General features: G+C 39.4%; 1 protein-coding gene across 8 annotated transcripts in view; it reads left to right on the forward strand.

Moving 5' to 3' along the window:
- Positions 1-20,618, forward strand: part of GAREM1 (GRB2 associated regulator of MAPK1 subtype 1) — a 210,518-nt gene that overhangs the window by 144,234 nt on the left and 45,666 nt on the right. For 4 of the 8 annotated variants that reach the window (XM_082354233.1, XM_082354234.1, XM_082354236.1 and 1 more), the window contains one exon: positions 8,633-8,763. The exons of 1 other annotated variant lie outside the window; for it this stretch is intronic. In XM_082354233.1, coding sequence (XP_082210359.1) covers positions 8,633-8,763 — 131 coding nt within the window. 3 more of the 8 variants (XM_082354237.1, XM_082354238.1, XM_082354235.1) reach the window with 3 other exon arrangements.

Raw genomic sequence — 20,618 nt, forward strand, 5'->3', positions numbered from 1 at the left:
CAAAAAAGGTAAGAGAAGAAAAGTAAGCATTCATTCATTCATTCATTCATTCATAAGTGCCTGCTTGATGCCCTGTGTGATACAACACTGGGCACCACGCCGAATCACACCGTCCTGGTTGTGGCGTTTTCAACATTCTGGGATGCTTTTCTTAACCATTTTTGTTCATTTTAGCCATTCTTGGGTTGCTTTGGTGTTCCAGTGCCATTTTCGTTGCTTTCTTTTCTATTTTATAATCTTGTGCCGGTTTCTGCGACATTTTCCTGCTCCCAGCAGGGGGGGAAATGCTGGTGGAATGTCGTCGTTCACTTGAGTTATGGGCCCACAGATGGATCCTAGAGGTTTCGGCTCTTGTTTCGTTTTATTTACACACAGAAAGTCAGCCACTGGGCTGAAGGGAAGGCGAACGGTAAAACCAGAGCTGTGAAAGGAGATTTACCACAGGCCGTGCTCATCACCAGGCGTGATAGGGACCAGGGAGGCATGAATCGTGGGGAGCCCCGCCTTCCCAGTAGCACGGGACTTAACTTCTCACTGCCTGTTGACCGTAACTTCCCAGCCAGTCGCAAACGGGACAGAACTGAATTTGACTACCTCTGACTCTCTCTGTTATCTCTACGCATCTCAGCATCGTTGCTCTCTCTTCTTAATTAGCAAAATTTGTTTCCGCTTTTCATTTCTGACAAGTGACCTTTTTTCCCTCTAAGTAAAGGAGAGTGTGTGGTCCTACGGTCAGTTCAGCATCATACAGGTGCTCGAAACTTAAGACGCCTCACGTAGGACTTCGGGCCTCTTAGCTGTCTGTGCTTCATGTATCATCTCTATCGAGGTGAATCACTGTGATTATCTTGAGGGACACACACCAAAAAATGGATATTTTCTGGATGACAGTTATTCCCTGTCAGCAGGTTAATTATGTAATATAGTTTTAGAAGCACATCGTGAAAACAGTGCAATAATAGTACCAATCTTTGCTTTTTACATATTACCTTCAATTTCTTTAACCTGTCATCGACGATCGTGATGTTGGATTCGTTCCTGGGAATTTCAGGGTCCTGCTGACAGAACGGCTCTCACAGTGGAGATGGTTTATGAAATTAACAAAACCGTTGAAAGACAATGCAGTTTCCTCCCTCTCCGGGAACAGGGTTTTGACGGTAACATCTCAGAACAGATGTTTCGGCGATCTCCAAATGTTTTCATTTGATGGCACAAAGACTCTGTTATTCATGAAATGGTCTGTTAAAAAAATTAGTTCCTCCGTGTGGGGATTGTGGGAAGATGTGTTGTGTAAATTGATTTCACATTTTGGCAGGAACCCGGCTCTTAACTCTTTAAATTGGCTCCAGGATTTGACTCTGACAAGTTCCGACTTCCAGGCTACAGCAGTCGCAGGGAACAGAGCAACACAGAGGCCTAGCATCTTTCCCAGAGAACTTCAACTTGACTCATCTGAGAGGGTCCTATTCTTTTATAGGAGAATAGAAGCCATAAAATACAATGAGAGGAGGTGGGCACGTTTGCTTTTCATTTGCATTATTCTTCTAATACAATCCGCATGTGCAGCTTAACACATCTTGATTTTAGACTCATTTAAAGGGAAAACTGCCATTCTAAGATGAACATGGGCCAGCTTAGGGTGTAGTTTCAACTACCTTACAAGAGACCTCAGGATAACTACTTAGGAGTGTTGGTCATTTTCATTTCTGATGTCCTGTCTGATGTCTTTCATTTCTTGATGTCTCCCTGCAGGACAGAGGTCAGCAAACTGTGTGGCCTCAGGGCCAAATCTGACCTGCTGCTTGTTTTTGTAAAGTTTGATTGGAACACAGATGTTGTAATTCGTTTACATATCGTCTGTGGCTGCTTTTGAGATACTTCGCTGGAGTTGAAGAGTTGTTAACAGAGGCCATTTAGCCCACGAAACCTAAAATATTTACAGAACAAGTTTGCCAACCCCTGAAATAGGAAGTTGCGTGTATCCCATGACCTGGTATTTAAAACATTACATTAAAACATTTGATATATTTAGATTTTAAAGGTATTTGTGGGGTGTAAGAAGTATAAAATATTTATTTGGTTTTAGACCATTAAACATATGACAAGAAAATGTTTAAAATAATAATATATGTACACAAAGAAACATATGGACTAAAACCTTACAGGACAATATAAAGAAACTATATGGAAAAGAGGAGACAGAAGTTAACGGATGATATTGGATAGTCAATAAACAGTTAAAAGAATGAATGAGAGGAATCAATTTTTCTGATGTACATACAGTATGTTCAGATGTGAAAACATTTGGTCATATTTAGCTGCTACTTTGTTTTTATTCTTATTCTTTCATCTGTGTATGTTCATCATTCTGAGAATAGATTCTGGTCAGTGCTCCCAAGCGCGTGCTTCTGAGGTCCTCCTGTCCATCTTTCCTGAGATGACAAACACAGGTGAGACTAGAAGGTTAGAATTTATACAGCTCTACTATTAACATCACAGCCACACCAGATAGGATTATTCATTGGGTTCATATGCCAGAATATATTTGAGGCTGCCAACAGTAAGAGATCTCAGACACAAGAGAAAAATCACTGAAGAATGCTTGAAGAACGAGCGCCCACATTGAAAGAGAAGAAAAACGGTGTTAAGGGGATAGAGGTGATTTATATTAAGAAACCCAGGCTCTGTTCTTTGAACCAGAATATCAGCGATCACGACAAACAGAGCAAGGAAAGGAAAATATAAGCGTTCTGAAGCTGTTATTTCATGAGATGAAACATCCTATTTTGTCAGGAGGTATTCCATCACATGATCTTTTTTAAGGACGTGAACAGTACCTGCAGCCAGTTTTAAGAGAAGGCAGAGATGTTCTATACCCACATGGATATAGCAACCACTAGCCACGTGGGCTGTTGAGCGCTTGTAATGAGGGTAGTGTGAACAGAGGTGTGCCGCAAGTGTAAAACCTACATGGGATTTAAAAGACTGAATGTGGAAAAAATTTAATTAATGATTCTTATATTGAATTTAGATGTATTGGTTTAGATAAAACCATATTATTACAATAAATCTCACCTCTTTTTACTTTTTTACTGTGGCCATCGTAAAACACATAATTGCATGTGTGGCTTGCATTGTATTTCTATGAGGCAGCGCTATTCTGTAGGGTAATGTCTCATTTGATGTGAAAGTGTTAGGATTTGGTGACACATCCTTGACTTGTGAATGCCTTTCTGAAGGGACAGAATGGAATTTAGTATAGGCATGTAGCTTTCGGGTAATCTGTTAGCTCAGAGATTGAACATCTACAGACCACTTGGCATGCAGACAGATCCCCCTGCCCCCACCTTAGGAAAATTTTTCTAAAATATTGATCAAAATTTTAAAATAAGTTAAACTATTTCATGCTCGTGGAAAGATAATTTGTAGACTTGCATAAACTGTACTTGGTTTAGTGATGGTAGCTTGACTTGGCTCAGGTTCCAAATCTACAATTTATTTTGTTATTCTGCTAACAAATTAGAAAATATAAATTACAGTTGCAGGTAATTGGAATTGTTGGCAAATATCCGATGTCTCTGTCAGATGATTCTGGGTATTCCCACCAAATGGACCTATAAATTTGAACTCTTGCTCACTGGTGACTACTTTTTTCCCCTTGTGTATTACATCCTGATGCTGAAAGATTGTTTCATCCTGGAAGATAGTTGCAGTTGCTTATCTAATCTATTCTTTGGTTGGATTGGTCCCTGAAAAATATGTCTTGAGATTCTGTACATTATTCAGATTTGAATGATTTTTAAGTACACCATTGCTTTCTTTCTCTGTTGAGTGAAAACATTCATCTGTAGTTCAGAAACAAACCTTGTGTATAGTATTGTAGTTCACCTTTATTTATAACTTTGAAAACCTGCAATTACTTACGCATTGCTTCATTGTTTGCCAATTCCAGGACTATATTTAGTACATATTTATTAAGTACCTATTGCATGCAAGGCATTGTGCTTCCCTGACTTTAGACATGTTGAATTTGGTGCTAATGGGACTTCCAAGAATAAATATCCAACAGGCCCTTAGATGTCTCTAGAAGTGAAAAGAAATGTAGACTATGTCAAATATATTTATTATATATTCGTACAGTCGTTTGTACAAGAAAAATTCAAATGTTTAACTTCACTGATCTTCAAAGAGATGCCGATTAATACAGGAAAGAGATGCTTTTTAATATGCATTGAATTGTCTAATTGAAAAAATACTCAGTGCTGGCAAGATTGTGCCCCAACTGGGAGGCATGTAGCCTATTCATAGAACATATAAATTAGTTTTGGTATTTTGGAAAAAAATATGGCCGTGCATGGTAAACATAAGGAATTGTGTATTATTATTTGATTTAATAACCTCACGCTAGAAAATTTATCCCCAAAATGTGAGCCAGAAGACTAAAGACAATCTCTTTGCATCTTGAGAAGAGGGAAGGGAGCCGAGAGCTGCTGAATGGCTACTTGTGCTGAGTACTTTGCATCAGCTCACTTAATCCCCACAGCAGCCCTATGAAGTGTCCCCACTTCACAGGCAAGGAAGCAAGGCTCAGACGGATTAGTAATTTGCCAGTATCATAAAACATGTACATGGCAGAGTTCCCACTTACATTAGGCACCAGCCAAACTCAGACTGACCATGTAAGAATAGAAAAATAGTTAAATCCATTATTAAGTGCTATGCAAGTATTGTAAGTGTCATCACGTGGGGAAATGTAGGAAAATACAGAAAGAAACAGAGTATAAAACTGTAGATAAACCATAGTTATTAAAAATTTGTACATAGACTAAGTAGAATAATGACAAATGAAAAGTTTAATTTGGCAGAATTTGTTTAAATAAGTAGTATTGAGATTGCCATAATCTTTTTGATTTTTTAAAAATTGTTTTTTATGAAAAAGGTACAGTCCAACGTATTTTGTGTTTTCAAATGTGTTGTCCATCCCTCTACATTCTTCTAAAAGGTACAAGAGCTGTTATGTCTAGGTGCATCCTCTGTTTTGTCCTCATCACCTACCCTTTAACTCTTGAAACCGCTTCCATCAAGGTTCATCACTAGCAAAATCCCTACGTCCTTAAACCCTCCTCTGAAATTACTTTCATTTTGTTAAAACCCAAATCTGCATATGCCCTGAAAACACTGCTTCCCTGAAGGCCTCTCAGGTGGTAGCTCTATTTTTTTTTTGCCCCAGAGTTGAGGGGATATAAGTGTCTCTATGGTCTTCTTTGCTACCCTGACCTTCACTGCTCCCTAAAAACTCAGCTGTAAATCTCTTGTCATCAGACAGCATCCCCTGCTCCCCCATCGTTGGTACATTCACCTACCAAGCCTAGGATTCCTCCCTCATTTCTCCATGGTTCTCACTCCTGGCTCACTGCCGTTCTCCCCAGCAGTGCTTCTCTCCTCACCCTTGGAGATTTCAGTGCTTACCTGTATGATTCATTTGATACCCCTGGCTTCTCAGTTCCCTTAGCTTCTCACCACCACAATGCTTACCTCCCATGGTCGCCCCCTCGACCACAGCATCACCAATAGCTGCATCCCTCCGTGATCTCAGTCGCATACATACCACTCTGTGACCTCTCTCCTCTGCCTGGTTCTCGAGCTCACTCCTCCAGGGCACGGAAATCAACTCCTGCCATCCATTGATCCCATGATTATTTTCATCCTCTTCCCTCCCTCCCAAGATGTTGGGTCCAGCTCAAGCTCCATGAACTCCCTTGCATACATCCTGCCTGCTTTGTCCCTCTTTCACGTCTCATACTCACTTGGCAATTGGCTGAATCCAAATCTCTACCTGCTTCACGCCAGCCCCTGTGCGTCAGACATTGGCTAGAGGAAAACACACAACTAGACTGTTTGGTTTCACTTTCAAATGATGACCATTAACCTCAAGTGGGAACTTAGGGCTGCCCACCAGACATATTATGGTATTCATTCTCACTGGACTTTTTACAATCTTCTCCTCTTTCCTTAACCTCCAACACCTCCCCTCTCAACTTTATTCTCAACTGATGCCTTCCTTCCCACTTTTGCTGGAAATACTGAAGCAGTAAGAGGGAGCTTCCCCCAGCTCCCACTGAACCTGCCGCAGATGAACTCCTGTTGAAGGCCAGCGCCTCCACTCTGATGTCCCCCCATCTCCTCAAGGATGTGCTCCAGTAATCCTGCTTATCATCTGTGTGTCATTCCCATCAGCATCAAACATGCTGGTACTTCTCCCATCGTATTAAGGAAACAAAAGCACTCTCCAGGCCCCATCCCACTTCCTCCCTTTAGCTACTACTCAGTGTCTCTTCTCCCCTCATCGCAGAACTCCCCGAAACATCACCTGCTGTCCATTCTTGTTATTCCCAGCTCTCCTTTCTCAGGCTCTCAGGTTCAATCAAGCTTTGGCCCAGCTATTCCACTGCTCGTATCAAAATCCCCAATGAAATACAAGCTGCTAAATCCAACAGTTCTCAGTCTCGTTTCACAGTCCTGTACGCCGCATTTGACATCACTCCCCCTTCTTCTCCTTGAGGCACTCGAATCACCTGGCTTCTAGAATGTACCACTTCTGGATTTTTCTCTCATTTTCCTGGCCAGTCCTTAGTCTCCCAGAACTCAAACCTTGGACCTCTTCTCAGTCTACACTTGAGACTATGGTTGTCATCATTAAAGTGTCATGGCTTTAAATATCACCCATGTGCCAGTGGCGCCCAGAGTTATTATTTCCAGCCAGACCTTTCTCCTGACCTCCACGCTTATGTATCCATCTAAGAGCTTTCGGGATATCTCTGTTTCTATGTCTAAAAGACTTAACTTGTCCAGACTGAATTCCTGATCTTACCTCCTCATCTTACCCCTCCAGACCTCCCCATCTCAGTTAGTGGCAGCTCCATTCCTCAGCCGCTCAGGCCAGATTCCTCACTGCTTCCAAACCCCGGCCATCTCATACCTGGATGATTGCAGGGCCCTCCTAACTGGTGTCTGGGCTTCTACGCCTAGCACCTTTACAGCGTGTCCTCAACACTAGAATGATTCTTCTGTAACATTGGTTAAATCACCTCTTCTCCACTTAGACCCCCCAGGTGGTTCCCCATCGCACTCAGATGAAGAACCACAGTTCTGCAAAGCTGTGGACAATCGAAACCACCTGTTATTTCTCTGACTTTCTTTCTCTTCCTTCTTAGCTTCTACTCACCCCACTCCAGCCACAGCATGCCAACCCATCCGCCTGAGGGTTTCTGTGTAGACTGTTGCGTGTGCTTAGAATTCTAAGAACTCACTGCCCAGCTACATCAAAGTCACTGTCTCAGCCATGCCTACTCTAGCCGCCCTGCACTCTCCAACCCCCCTCACCCTGTTTTTAATGGCACTTCTCACCTTCTGACATATATTCTACTGATTGATTGTATTTATCCTCTGTCTCCCACTTCAGCATAAGCTTCAAAAGGACAGAGATTTTTATCTGGTCTCTTGATTGATTTATCTCCAGCATCTAGAATGATGCCTGCACCTAATAGATGCTTTAAGGCAAATGTGTTGAAAGTATGAAAGTTTCCCTGTTTCTGCCTGATGCCCCGTGGACGCATGCAGAGAGATCTGCCTCATAATAGCTTTTCATTCCTTTTCAAGTTTCTCAAGTGTTACATTGTAAACAGTGTTCAGAAAATGACCATGAAGAAACATGGCGTCATGGACTTGATTGTATATGGTCTTTTATTCTAAACCGAAAGCAGCTCCTCTAGAATGTGGCAGCAGTATCACAAATACCAAAAACGTCCAAGCAGCATAATAGAGCCTTGACATTTTTAGGAATATGTTCAGAGTTCTTCAGAAATCCCCCAAATTATGGATACTTTGGTAGTATATTCTACTCTCGTGAATTTCACACATGGTAGTAAAAAGGAAAGATGGAAGCTACGTGCTGCTCCAGATGCCGAGTGGCTCACTCGCTGCAAGGGGGCTGCTCCCAGCCCCCGCCCCAGGCCCCTTGGTCTCAAGCCCCACGCGTGTGCCGCAGCCAAACTATATAATTACAAATTATAGCAGCTCCTGAGCCCTCAGCATCGCCCACGTATTGTTGAAACCAAGGATGTCTGTGAAAGCTAAGGGTCCACGTATTATTTTATTCCATTGCACATTTAAAAAATACTAATTTAAAAAAAATCAGTTCCCCCAGGCCACTCGGCCTTGGTTTTAGAATATAATGTATGGGGGGGGGGGCATTATTACAACTAAATGACAGCGTGACTTACTGTTACAAACAGCATGAGCAACCATTTGTATAACACATTAAGTTTTCAACGTCGAGTTTACATTACAAGTAAGCATCCATCAAATTTGTTATTGATCCTCTGGTAATAAACTCTGAAAGTAAGCAAAAAAAGAAAAAAATATGTTTGCTTTCATTTTTAAGCTGATTTTTAAAGAAATATCCTAGTTCAAGAAAACCTTTTGCCACGGTAACTTTTTCTTTTTTTAAATGATAATGCTCAGAAAGCCTCTGACAGAGAAGAGTGGGAGTAAGGAAAGGGGATGCTGTCGCCACGGTGACAGCTGTCCAGCGTAAACATCTCATATCTCTTCCGTTTATCACGTATTTCAGGGCAATTCAAGCTGCTGGAACAAGACCGAGATATAAAGGAGCCAGTGCAATATTTCAACAGTGTGGAGGAGGTGGCTAAAGCATTTCCTGAACGCGTGTACGTCATGGAGGAAATAACATTCAACGTGAAGGTAGTTCTGAAAGAACCAAAGATTTATCCTCACTAAGATAATTTAGCTTTCAGGTTGCTGTGTACACAGTAAGTGCTCGTCTGTGCCTCTTAGGAGGTTCCATCTTCCTAATGAGTTGGTGTCAATGGCCAAAACTGGTCTTATAAGAACTGTGCTGTAGCAGAGCTGACCCCCACCCCAAAGGTTACTACACTTAGTTAGCATTATCTTTGGCTAGAATAACTGTGAAGGCAGATCAAAAGTATTTTCCTTTTTAAAAATTTGGACTTTATTCCCTAAGATGTAACCATTTTTTGGCCACATCTTCTGTGAGGCTAGATGCTCTACTTGTAAGAGCAAGCAAAAGGCATATGGTAAATCTAATACCAAACACTTATTGAGAGAAAGAGGGACTTCCAGAGCATGCCCTGACATCAGCATGTATTCATTCTGTCTATATCAGTCTGCAAAGGAGGGAAAATTGATGTATCGAATGTTGCCCAATAGGTACTTATTGATCCTTGTTTGACAGAGGAAAGCTGAATAGTGTTTACTGTGCTGTGTTGGTTTTGCATTCTTAAAGGGACAGTTCTGTCCCCTCCTACACAGTGAACGAGCTCCTCGATGAGAGTCTGGTTAGACGAGGGGCTAACCAGAGAAGCGATGCCACCAACCAGGTCCAGCCTCGTTTCAGCCTGCAAACCCACTGCACTTTCTTCAGCCACATCCACGATTACACTGACTCATTTGAGAAAGTGTTCACATTGAAAGGATTTTCTGTTTAACCTCATTTCAGCAGGAAGTCCAACTGAGTCACTGTTCTCTGAATATTTCAAGATTTAGGGGGCAGATGCCGGTTTCTTGGAAATCCACTCTATGTGAAAAACAGACTACATGGTATCTTGGCCCAAGAACGCAAGTGTCTTTACAGGTGGGTCACTCCACCCACACTCCCAGGAAGTGGGGAGATGCCCAAGACAGCTTCCTTAGTGGAGAAGTGGCCCATTGAATTGGCTAAGTCATTCTTTCCTCCAGTTCTAAAACACAGCTGCCATAATCTACTTCCTTTAGTTTTATTATTAAAATGATTTTGTATTTAGTAAAGTTCTTTACTAACCAAATTATGCTTATGTTCAGAATATTTATAATTTTTAACTCCTTCAGTGGCCCGGGCTGTGAGTCATCAAGACAGCTTGTATTTGTTTACATTGAAGATGTGTGAGAAAGTGTTCATTTTTAAACTTTCCGAGATTCGTTGGCCAGAAGTTAATCAAATCCTATTTCATTAGTGTCTTCATTTGATTTAAATCTCTCCTTAAAACTTACATTTAGAATTAACTAAATGAAAAAAATTTTGTTTAGAAAGCAAAGTTAATACTGTAAAACTCTCTTCTGAAACATTTCGTTTGCTGATAAATGATGAGAAATCAAGCATAAAATTTTTTTATGATTTTTTAAATTTCCTCAAGTATTAAAATCTAATATTCAGTCTTTGGTGGCATATTGTTTACATGAAAGACTTTTAAAAGATGCCTCTAAGAGCTGTTTGTTTGTGAATTTGTATTGAACCAGCAACGAATGAAAAAATAATAGTGAAACTAATACATTTTGATAGGGGTTTTTTTTCCCCACAGAATACCATGATTGGCTATATTGATTCAAATGTATATAATAGAGATGTCATTTAAAAGTTTAGCACAACAGTGTGAATGTACTTAACGCTACTGACCTGTATACTTAAAAACGGTTAAGATGGTAAATTTCATGTTATGTATATTTTGCCACAATTTTTTTAAAAAGCAAAATAAAAAAAGTCAGTTGGACTCCCCACTGAAATGAGGCCAAACAGAAAATCCTTTCAATCTGAACACTTTTTAAAATATGTCAGTGTAATTGTGGATATTACAGATAAGTGTATGGAGTAGAAGCTTATAACATCCATAGAGCTGGTTGGATTTGGGTTGAGTTCTGTGCTATGCATACATAAATATTTAATACCTCTAGTCTATCACTCATGAAGTTGTAAGATGTCATCACATCCAGCCTGCGCTAATCATTAAGACGTCTTTCAATTCTATTCCAAGAAGACTCGATAAAGGAACCTCAAGAAATTTACATAGAGATATACACAAAAGTCTGTGTGCTTAGTGAGTAAACATCCACGTAAATAAATAAAACTAAGGAGATTTGGGGGAAAGATGCCTGGATACTGCCTGGATTTCAAAAGAAAATGTTGGATGCCATGGTCTTCTTTAAAAATTGATTATGATGTGCGTGAACATATATGCAGAGCTTAATGTGAGACCTAACTGGGGGCAAGGAAGTGCTATGCTTGGTTATTACTTCTCCTGGAGAGGGAGAGAAAAAATGAAAAACAGTACAACCTATTTATAAATATAGCTGTTACAAATATTATTAAATATAATGTAATATGAAATATTATATAAATATAGCTATTATCCAGGAAGCAATTTTTTACAAGATAGGAGAATTCAAACCTCCTTGGAAAATTCATCCTCTTCTCTCTGCTTCAGATACAGTGTAAATTAGACCAAGAGGCTAAACAACTCTAGAAATGACTTACAGTTAAGAATTGGCAGCTAACTGGCATCATGATAGTCAAAAGGCACAATTATTATTTGAAATAAAGAAATATATATTTATGCACATATATTCATATATAGTTACAAGTGCAAATTGAAATGAAGCATGATAAGAATACAGAGTAAAACAAAAGTATTGAAAGAATTAGTTTTGTTATTTTCAAGACTATAGCAAAATTTTATGTAAAATTTAACGGATAGTATTAGTACTATTTACACATTTATTTCAAAATAATGTATTCCTTTTATCTTGATTTAAAGAAAATATGTCTTTAGAAGATGACTTGATGTGTTTAAAAATGATCTGCCAATTGTCCCATCATTGATTAACTGCGTGAAATGAGTTAATATATGGTAAATGTTTAATTCTTTAAGCAGCAAATATATTTTGAGCACCTACTACATGGCCCACCCTGTTCTAGGCACTGGGGGTAAATACTGAAGATTGGAGATTACATTCTATTGGGGAGGCAGGGAATAAATAAGCAAATACAAACACTACCTCCAAATAAAGCAATAGAGAAGACATTTGGATATACAAGTCCGGAGCTTGGGGCAGGGTCTGGCTTGGGGTATAATATATATTTGGGGCTTATCAGCTCCTAGGTGGCATTTGAAGTCACGGGGCTAGCTGAGTTCGCCTACATCTCAACCAAGGGTGATCCCCCCCCCCAGGGACATTTGACAATGTTTGGATACAATTTTGATTGTCACAGCTTGGGGAAGGGGCGGGTGCTACTGGTGTCTAGTGAATAGAGGACAGGGATGCTGATAAACATCCTACAATGCCCAGGACAGCCCCCCAGCAAAGCATTACCCAGCGAAAACGTCCAGAGTGCCAAGGTTTGAGAAACCCTAACCTAGCGTCTAGATTAAGAGAGGAGATCTGAGGACTGAGCCCTGGAGCATTCCAGCACTGGGGTCTAGAGGAGACAGACAGGAGTAGCAGATAGACAGCAGTGCACGTGGTATCCCCGCAGCCAAATGACAATAGCGTTTCAAAGAATGGGCAATTGTGTCAAATGCTTAGTGATTGAGTTAGATAAGCACTGGGAACTAACCATTAAGTTTAGCAAAATGGGAGCCTTTAGAAGCTTTGAGAGGAAGGAAATAATAATCAGCTCAGAGACCCAGAAAACAGTTAACCAGGGAAGTATAGTAAGGTGGTCCCACGGTTTTGTCAAAGTAAATTTCAAGTGAGATTACTCAGCACTCGCCTTTTTTTTCTTCCAGCCATCTTCAGCTGGAGAGTTGGGTATATAGTCAGAGTTGGGTTCTACCTGGGAGTGTAACAGAGATAAGCAAAGGCACAGATGAAGTGCCCTGGAGTGGCAGGTAGCAATGAGCCATGGATACAAGACGTGTAACCCCAATGAAAATTGGAGATCCTGACAGGGTTAAGGAACTTCTGATGTGAATTTGTTTAAGGAAGTGATGTGCAAAATAGGAGAGTGGTAGAGTGTGAAGTCCTTGAAATTAAACTTGAGGCAGTAATATAGGAAATGATAGGAGTAGCTGCTTTTCAAATCTAAATAGGCAACAACTGAGGTGGGAGGAACAGAAAATGGGAGACGAGAAGGTCAAGAAAATGAAAGAATATGTGGGCAGGTAACCTCTTGCTGATCATTTTGTCCATTTCCTCCAATCCCTCCTAAGCTGATGGCATTCGATGTTTTTAGAACAGCAGTCACCTGCCTCATTCACCACTTTTTCCCCTCTGTTAATAACATCCAGTTTTTGGTTTCCATGGTAAGAATTTTGTTTTTGTTTACCTGCTTTCCTACCTATTTGTTTTCAACTGTAATAGGCATTTTCTCAATTACCTCTCTTAGTTTTTTCATCAGCTGTCTCTGCTCTCATGTTTACTTTCAAAGTCAGAAGATGTCTTAGTTCTGAATTGGTCATTCCAACCGAAGGCTCAGTCCTCTACCCTTTAATAAGAAAAATAGCTGCACCAACAGTTTTCAGTCCGACTTCTTTCTTTAAACAAGTCGCCGTTATCTAAAGAGCATGTCAGACTGTGTATCGTAGCTCAGGCTCTGGATTCAGAGTTGAGGTCAGACACCAGCTCCAAGCATTGACTGTGACCTTGGGCAGGTCATATGACCCCAGGTGTCTTCACCTGCAAAATGGACAAAATGCGAGTGATACTACCCACCTCGTAGATTTGTCATGAAAGTTAAATGAAGCAATGCATTCATGTGCTTTGCAAGTGTCTCATGTAGGGGCTGGCTAACTACAATCTTGGGGCAAGGCACCTGTCTTGCAAATAAAGTTTTATTGGAACACAGCCATCCCCCTACACTTAGTGTTGTCTGTGGCTGCTTTCATGATACAACGGCAGAGTCTGGTAGTTGCAAAAGAGACCATCTGGCCCACAAGCCTGAAATTATTACTCTCTGGCCCTGTAAGAAAAGGTTTGCCAACCCCTGATTCAAAGCATAAAATCCAACTAAATGAGGTTTCACATTTTAAAAAAATTTCCCAGCACAGATGATTTCACTTACTCTTTATTTAGTACTTTATACTCTGTGACTGAATATTAGAACAGAGTACATATGTGTTGTTTCAGAATACCCTTTCACCTCAAATACTTTTTTGGAGACTTATTATGCCAGTACCTAGTGAATTATTTTACATGTCTTCCAGCCTCTCAAACCCAGCCCAGTAATGATGAGAAGTGTTCCCACACGTGTATTTTCTGCCATCAAACTAACGACTAAAAAATTAAGTCTTGATGTAAGTCTGTCTCTCCTGTGACATTTGCGGAGAGAGCGGGAAGAAAGGGCAGCCTTGGATTTGGCACTGGGTAGCTTGCAGCTCTCGTAAAGTGGGGAGGAGGCTTCCTGCGTTCAGTGCCCTCACGCACAAGCTTTCTACATTAAAATGACCGCTCCCCAGTCCTAGGGAGCCCAAATGCGCTAATCTGGATGCTATAACGTTGCTATTTTCGTTCCAGTTAGTGAAGTCCAAGCTTTCAGCTGTTCCAGCATAGATTTCCCCGGAGGCAGAATAACAAGTTTGCATTGTCTCAGCTGGGGAAAGTGCCCCACTCAGGAACTGTGAGATTTGGGCCAAATGTGGAATGTAGTCACCACTTCAGCCCACACAGACCTCGTAAGAACCATTACCCTGTGGCTGGGTCAGAGCTCAGCTGACAGTCCTGTCACCTGCGCATCGGCTCCTGCTAACTGGGTTTGGCGCCTGGGTTTGGCAGGGGTGGCAGTGTCTCACGGCAAAGCTGCTGGAGTGTAGGGCGAAGCATCTCAGGATCAACTTTTTATAATAGGGAAAAAAAATCGTGTAAGATTCAGAGAACTTGAGTGATAGCTGAGCTTCTCAATACTGAGAAACGTGACCAAGAATAAAGTGACAAGCTGTTATAAATAATCCAGCAGGGCTAGGAAATTTATAGACTCTGAGTTTTGATAATCATCAAATGTTAGACCTGGAAAGGCCCTTACACATTGCCTCGTCCTACTCCTTCTCTTAATAAATAGGAAAACTAAGAAACAGATGTCAGCCAACTTCGTTGATACATACAAAACCACAAAACAACTTAGCTGCGAAGCCAGGTCCCCTAATTCAATCCAGCCATCCTTTTACTCCCTCATATTCTGTCTGTGGATTTGAGATAAGGCCCATGATTATGATTAGAAAATCCTTTCACATTGACACAATAGCTTGCATGGTAAACTCATTTTCTTTTTTTAAAAATCTAAATAAACATACTCAATAATTATTGCCTAGCCAAATCCTTCCATCTTCCATATTTCTGAAATGCTTATGGTCTGACACACAGGATTTGGCAACTTTCTGAATGTTATATGTGCCGATTTTTAGATCTTACATCATTCCAGAGTATGTTGCCAATATTTCAGAAATAAAATCCTACAAGTTAACTTGATGTTTTCTATCAGCAGTGGTGCAGTTTCTAATTAGATAGCACATGTCAAAATGAACCCCTTCAAAAATGCTACTGTAACATATTAACCCAGAATTTTTTTAAAGGATTAACCAGTATTCACAGAGAAACAAGATGGGTTGGTTCTTGCATTGTTGCTTGAAGCAGTGGTAAAGACACAAGGAAGTAGCCAAAATGCATCATTGAATAAATAACAAGAGTTCTAAAGTTTAATATGATTCCTGCAACTTGATGCTGAACTTTGGATTTTTTCCAAGGCTTCTAACTTACTGAGAATCAGCCAGCTTTTCCCCCAAGCCGTAGATTTGAGGCAATCTGTGTGCCTTTTGTCTTAATATATTCATTCCCCTTTTTAAAGCTGCCATCTGAAAAAGTGCTGAAGAAAAAATAAAGATCTTCCCCCTCTGCCAGCCAGTTAGACTGTACTTTGTTTCCATACCTAAGATAGTTAACAAATTAAACATATGTCATGTTACTTCCTTGACTCATTTTAACAGAACACACTACAGACAAGGCCTTGGAGATACATTGATGGGAAGGGTTTGGGCTGCTCTTGATTCTAACTCTTGTCATATTATTTTACTCTCTGCCATCTTTCTGATCACGTTTGTCTTTTAAAAGGCAAAAACAGCGTATGACTAGACTTTATTCTGTGTGCATGGGCCATCCTATGTTCGTCCTGTAGAGTAATACAAAATAGTGGGACTGAGTTCTTTGGTTGTTTTGTTTTATTGTTATACTAAGAGTATAGTTGAGTCGCGGTGGTCACATCATTCCTAGTTTAAAATACCATTCCTGGTTTCTGTCTTGACCATTCAGAAAAGGAATCCTCATGCTGTTAAGTTTATAATGATGTCAGACAGGTGTTTTATTCCTCTGATTCTTCAAAATGGATAAGGATCATTTGCTCTGGCATTTTCTACCTCTGTGGAGCCTTTAGAGCGTTGAGTAGTTCTAGGTAGGCAGCTTTTGGGGTAGCTGTGAATTATAACAAAAATCCTGTCCAAAATGACTGTAATTTTCTTTCAGTTTCTTACAATGTATTGTACTTTCTATCATCCAAAAGAGAAGTACTGGAACAAAATTTAAACTCATCCTCATCTCCTGATGTGTATGACTTTTACCTTTATATGGGGAGACCCTACAACCCTGAGAATTATGTGCTTTATGGTCTCATTTAAATTGTTTGTTTGTTGCCTCTTATGTTTGTTAGAATACCTGCTTTAACAGTCCGTATTTCCAGTGTTGATTTCCACTTCTATTCAGCTGTGGGGTGGAAACTGGTAACCAAGCTGGATAGAGTTTTAGTTAGATGGGAGTAAGTACCCTTAAGGTCCTTAAAGGCTTTTCCATAAGCCCTACTGTCACATCTTTTTGGCTGCTCAGAGGCCTTTAGTTCACTACCTTGTTCTTGGCTACATTTCAGAGAGATCAGAAATTACCGATTCGTGCGCAACCTGAATTTTGTCAGATGTAAGAATGAATTTTAAAAATGAAGAGTGAATGAATTTAGAAGTAACCAGTTTTTATTTGTATTTTCCAGTTTTTAAAAATTTCATCTTTTCCTTACCATGAGTCAGATGTCATTTATTTTCAAGAGTCATTCAGAATGATAAAATTGGATACAGTGGTGAGGCTAATTATTTCAGTGTTTGAAGACAGCCCAGTGCTTTTTTCGTCATCTGAGGTTTCAAGACCTCCTCCGAAAAACTACCAGTTGGCAAGCCCTCGGCTGCACCGTCACAAATTAAATCATGGCCGTTGCACTTGTCATCCTTGCCCTATTTCCTGTTTAAAAAAATAAAACACTCAGGATTGACATTTATCTTAACTCTTCATACCCTTTCTTTCTCATTTTCTGCCATTTTCCCGAAAGAAAGAGTTACAAAAATCGAAGTTCGGGGGAAAATGGTCTAATATTAATCAAATATTGTCTATTTAACCAAATGTCAATCAGATCAATCCTGATTTTTTTTTTTTTTCAAGAGTTGAGATTTTAACCTCTGTTACGTGTTTCATCTTTAAAACAACTATTCTTAGGGAACAGGTTGCCAGTCGCCAGGGACAGAGAGAAACAGAAGAGGTGGGGAGAGAGAGTATGTGTGTGTGTGTAAAATTTTATGTCAGTGTTTTTAATTGTTGCTTGACCTTGGGGTATTAATTCTGAAAGCTATTATGAACAGTAAAACCCTGATAGTTTCCTGGATTAGACCTATTAGAGTTGTTTAGATAACACACTTTGAATGACTTCCTCTCAGGAAATATTGAAACTGGAAATGTTAACCAGGCACGCATAGCCAAGCACTTAGACAGAACACATTGTTTCTTTTGCTATTAAAAAATTTTTAAAGGAAAGAAATTATGCAAATAAATCACATCTGTAGAAACCAGAGGAGACTGTTTGGCTCAACTGTCAAAGGAAGAACACTTATTTATGAGCTTCTTCCTCTGTCACTGACAGTGACCGCAAGATTGGTAGGTACGTTAGTCTCCTAATACATGCAGAGCTAATTGTCAGCGTGAATGGTGACATCAGAGTTGGAAGCATGGAACCACAGATTGTACGCACATATGTTATGCATTTTTATGTATGGGAGTAGGAGTAACTTCCTTTAGAAGTACAGACATACACGAAAATGTAGACAAAACTGTTGAGTGCGCCCAGAGAGTGACATTTACTGAAGATAATTTAGATCTGTTTAATCTGTGTGAATCGTGTCTCACAAACTATGTGGACATTCTCTTTCAGCTCATTTGGTGTGCAGTACTCACTAGACCTATAATTCTTCATTCTGGAAGGTGTATGTTTGTAAAAGTAAATAAGGAAAAATAGAATAAGTACCAATTTAAAGAAGCTAGAAAGAGACATTTCTTCTTGTTATTCCTTCGTGTTTGAGAAGCACTGTTGGCTCCCTGTATGTTCACTGGAAACAGTCTGTTGTATGAGTGAACATGTGTGTGTTTCCTCAAATCTCATGAGAACCCTTTCTCAACATCCTTGTCTCCATTCTGGTCCAAATGGATGAACTGCCAACTTTTTTTATAAAGTTCCAATAAAAAGGAAGTATAGCAATGCATCTGAGCATTTTGGAGACCAGTTTATCCTAAAACAGTGTATTCTGAATCATTTCAATATGTTCACTTCCTTTGAGATATAACTGTAATGATATTTCAGTCCCTATTCTGACATTAAGTTTTATTCTGGGATAACACATTCAATAAAAACTTGAGCAATTCTTTAGTATAGAAGGAAGGATAATGCTTAAAGGTAGCGGTTTGGGCTTGAAAACAGTAGTGCATGAAAATAGAAAATAACATGAAAATACAGAGATGTGAAAGGTAATGTGAAGCAGAATTATAAGAATTAAAACTTTTTCAGAATTACTGTTAATAAAAGTAATGATAACGATCATGGTCTCCCCTTATTGGGGGCTTACCACTGTGGGAAGTTGTTTACCTACATTGGTTAAGCTTGAGAAGTAGCTGATGGTGTTCTCATTTTACAGATGAGGAAACTGAGGCTCAAAAAGGTAAAACACTTCATCTGAGGTCACCTAATAGTTAACAAGATTCAAACTCAGCTTGTAGTTTAGTTACTAGTTATTAGTATTGTACCCTTAATAGTATTGTACCAATTAATTGCCAAAGAACATGGTTCTTTTTATTCATCTATACCAGGGGCCAGCAACCTTTTTCTGTAAAGGCGCACAAAGGGTAACTAGGTTAGAGTTTGCAGGCCTTACAGTCCCTGTTGCAGCTACTCAGCATGGCCAGTGGAGAGTGAAAGCAGCCACAGACCGTGCAGAAACAAATGGGCGTAGCAGCGTCCTAATAAAACTTTATTTACAAAGTCAGGTGGTGGGCCAGAATTGGACTATGGGCAGTAGTTTGCTGACCTCTGATCTGTGTTATTATAAGCTTAACTAGATGCCAGCTGGAAGTAAAAGGGATAAACCAAAAATTAAAATTAATAGCCAGTGAATCTTCATAAGGACCCTTGGTGACCAAAGTCAGGAGAATAAAATAACTGAAACCTTGAAGCTACAGGTCCTGTAGGAAAAGACAGTCAGCTTTCATACGTGCCAAGTACTGTCATGTATAAATGATATATTAGCTTAAAAGAAAACCCTCTTCTATATTCTTCAAAACTGTCAAGGTCATAAAAAACAAGGCAAGATAAAGAAACTCACAGGACAGAGGACTAGATGCAATGTGGTATCCTGGTTTGGTCCAGGAACAGAAAAAGGACATTCGTGGAAAAATTTAGTGAAATCCAAATAAAGCTTATAATGTAGTTAAATAGATTGTACCAACGTTCATTTCTTAGCTTTGATAATGTGCCATGGTTTTGTAAGATGTTAACAGGAGAAGCTAGGTGAAGGGTATACAGGAACGCTCTGTACTGCCTTTGCAACTTTTCTACAAATCTGAAATTATTCCAAATAAAAAGTTAAATTTTATTTATTTATTATTAATTAATTGATTTAAATTCCTAAACTTACTCCAATATAGAAGTCCAGGTGAATGCTGAGTCTGAGAATAAACACAGCTAAGTTGAGGTCTTGTTAAAAAATAATAATAATAACACTTATCTGAGTCCGCTGAAATGGATTTTAAACCTTAGGAGCCTGAACTGCTGTTAAAACAATATTGTGCTGCCATTTATGTACTGATAATGCCTCCTTCAGAGGGATTCCCTTCACTCCAGAGACAACAGAACTGTTTGTTTTTTATAGCACTGATGTTGATCAACTAACTCCTTTTCCCGAAGGTTAGAATTATATAGAGATGACCCAGAATGGGTAAGAAATTATTTACAAGGATTCTTACTACCTAGTTTTCTAAAGACATAATGATTCCTACTCAGTAAGCAATATGAACAATGTCAGTCACTTGACCCAAGATGCTTTTTTGTTAACATAAAAGAAGAAATCCATCTCAGGCTTAATGTAAGCCTAGTACTAAAATGTGATAAAGATAACGTAATAATAAAACTGTAGACTAATCTCACCTGTGACTAAGATACCTCAATCATAGATCAAATGCTATCAAGGAGAATCATGCAATATATTTTTTTAAGTGCACCATGATCACGTAGAGATTTTTTTGGGCATGTAGTGTTGTTTTACTATTTGGGAATCTACTATTACAATATAAAATACATACATCAAAATGAAAAATAAACACATGACTATCTTATTGGATACAGAAACAGCATTTGGTAAAAAAAAAAAATTAATTTCATTGTAGAAACTTTTAGAAAACTAGAATTGGAAAGACACATCACTAATATGATTTTTTAAAATATCCATTTCAAACCAACAAATTTCTCATAGTTGATATTAAAA

Source organism: Balaenoptera borealis (assembly GCF_965194805.1).
Source record: "Balaenoptera borealis genome assembly, chromosome: 14".
Classification (NCBI taxonomy): Eukaryota; Metazoa; Chordata; class Mammalia; order Artiodactyla; family Balaenopteridae; genus Balaenoptera; species Balaenoptera borealis.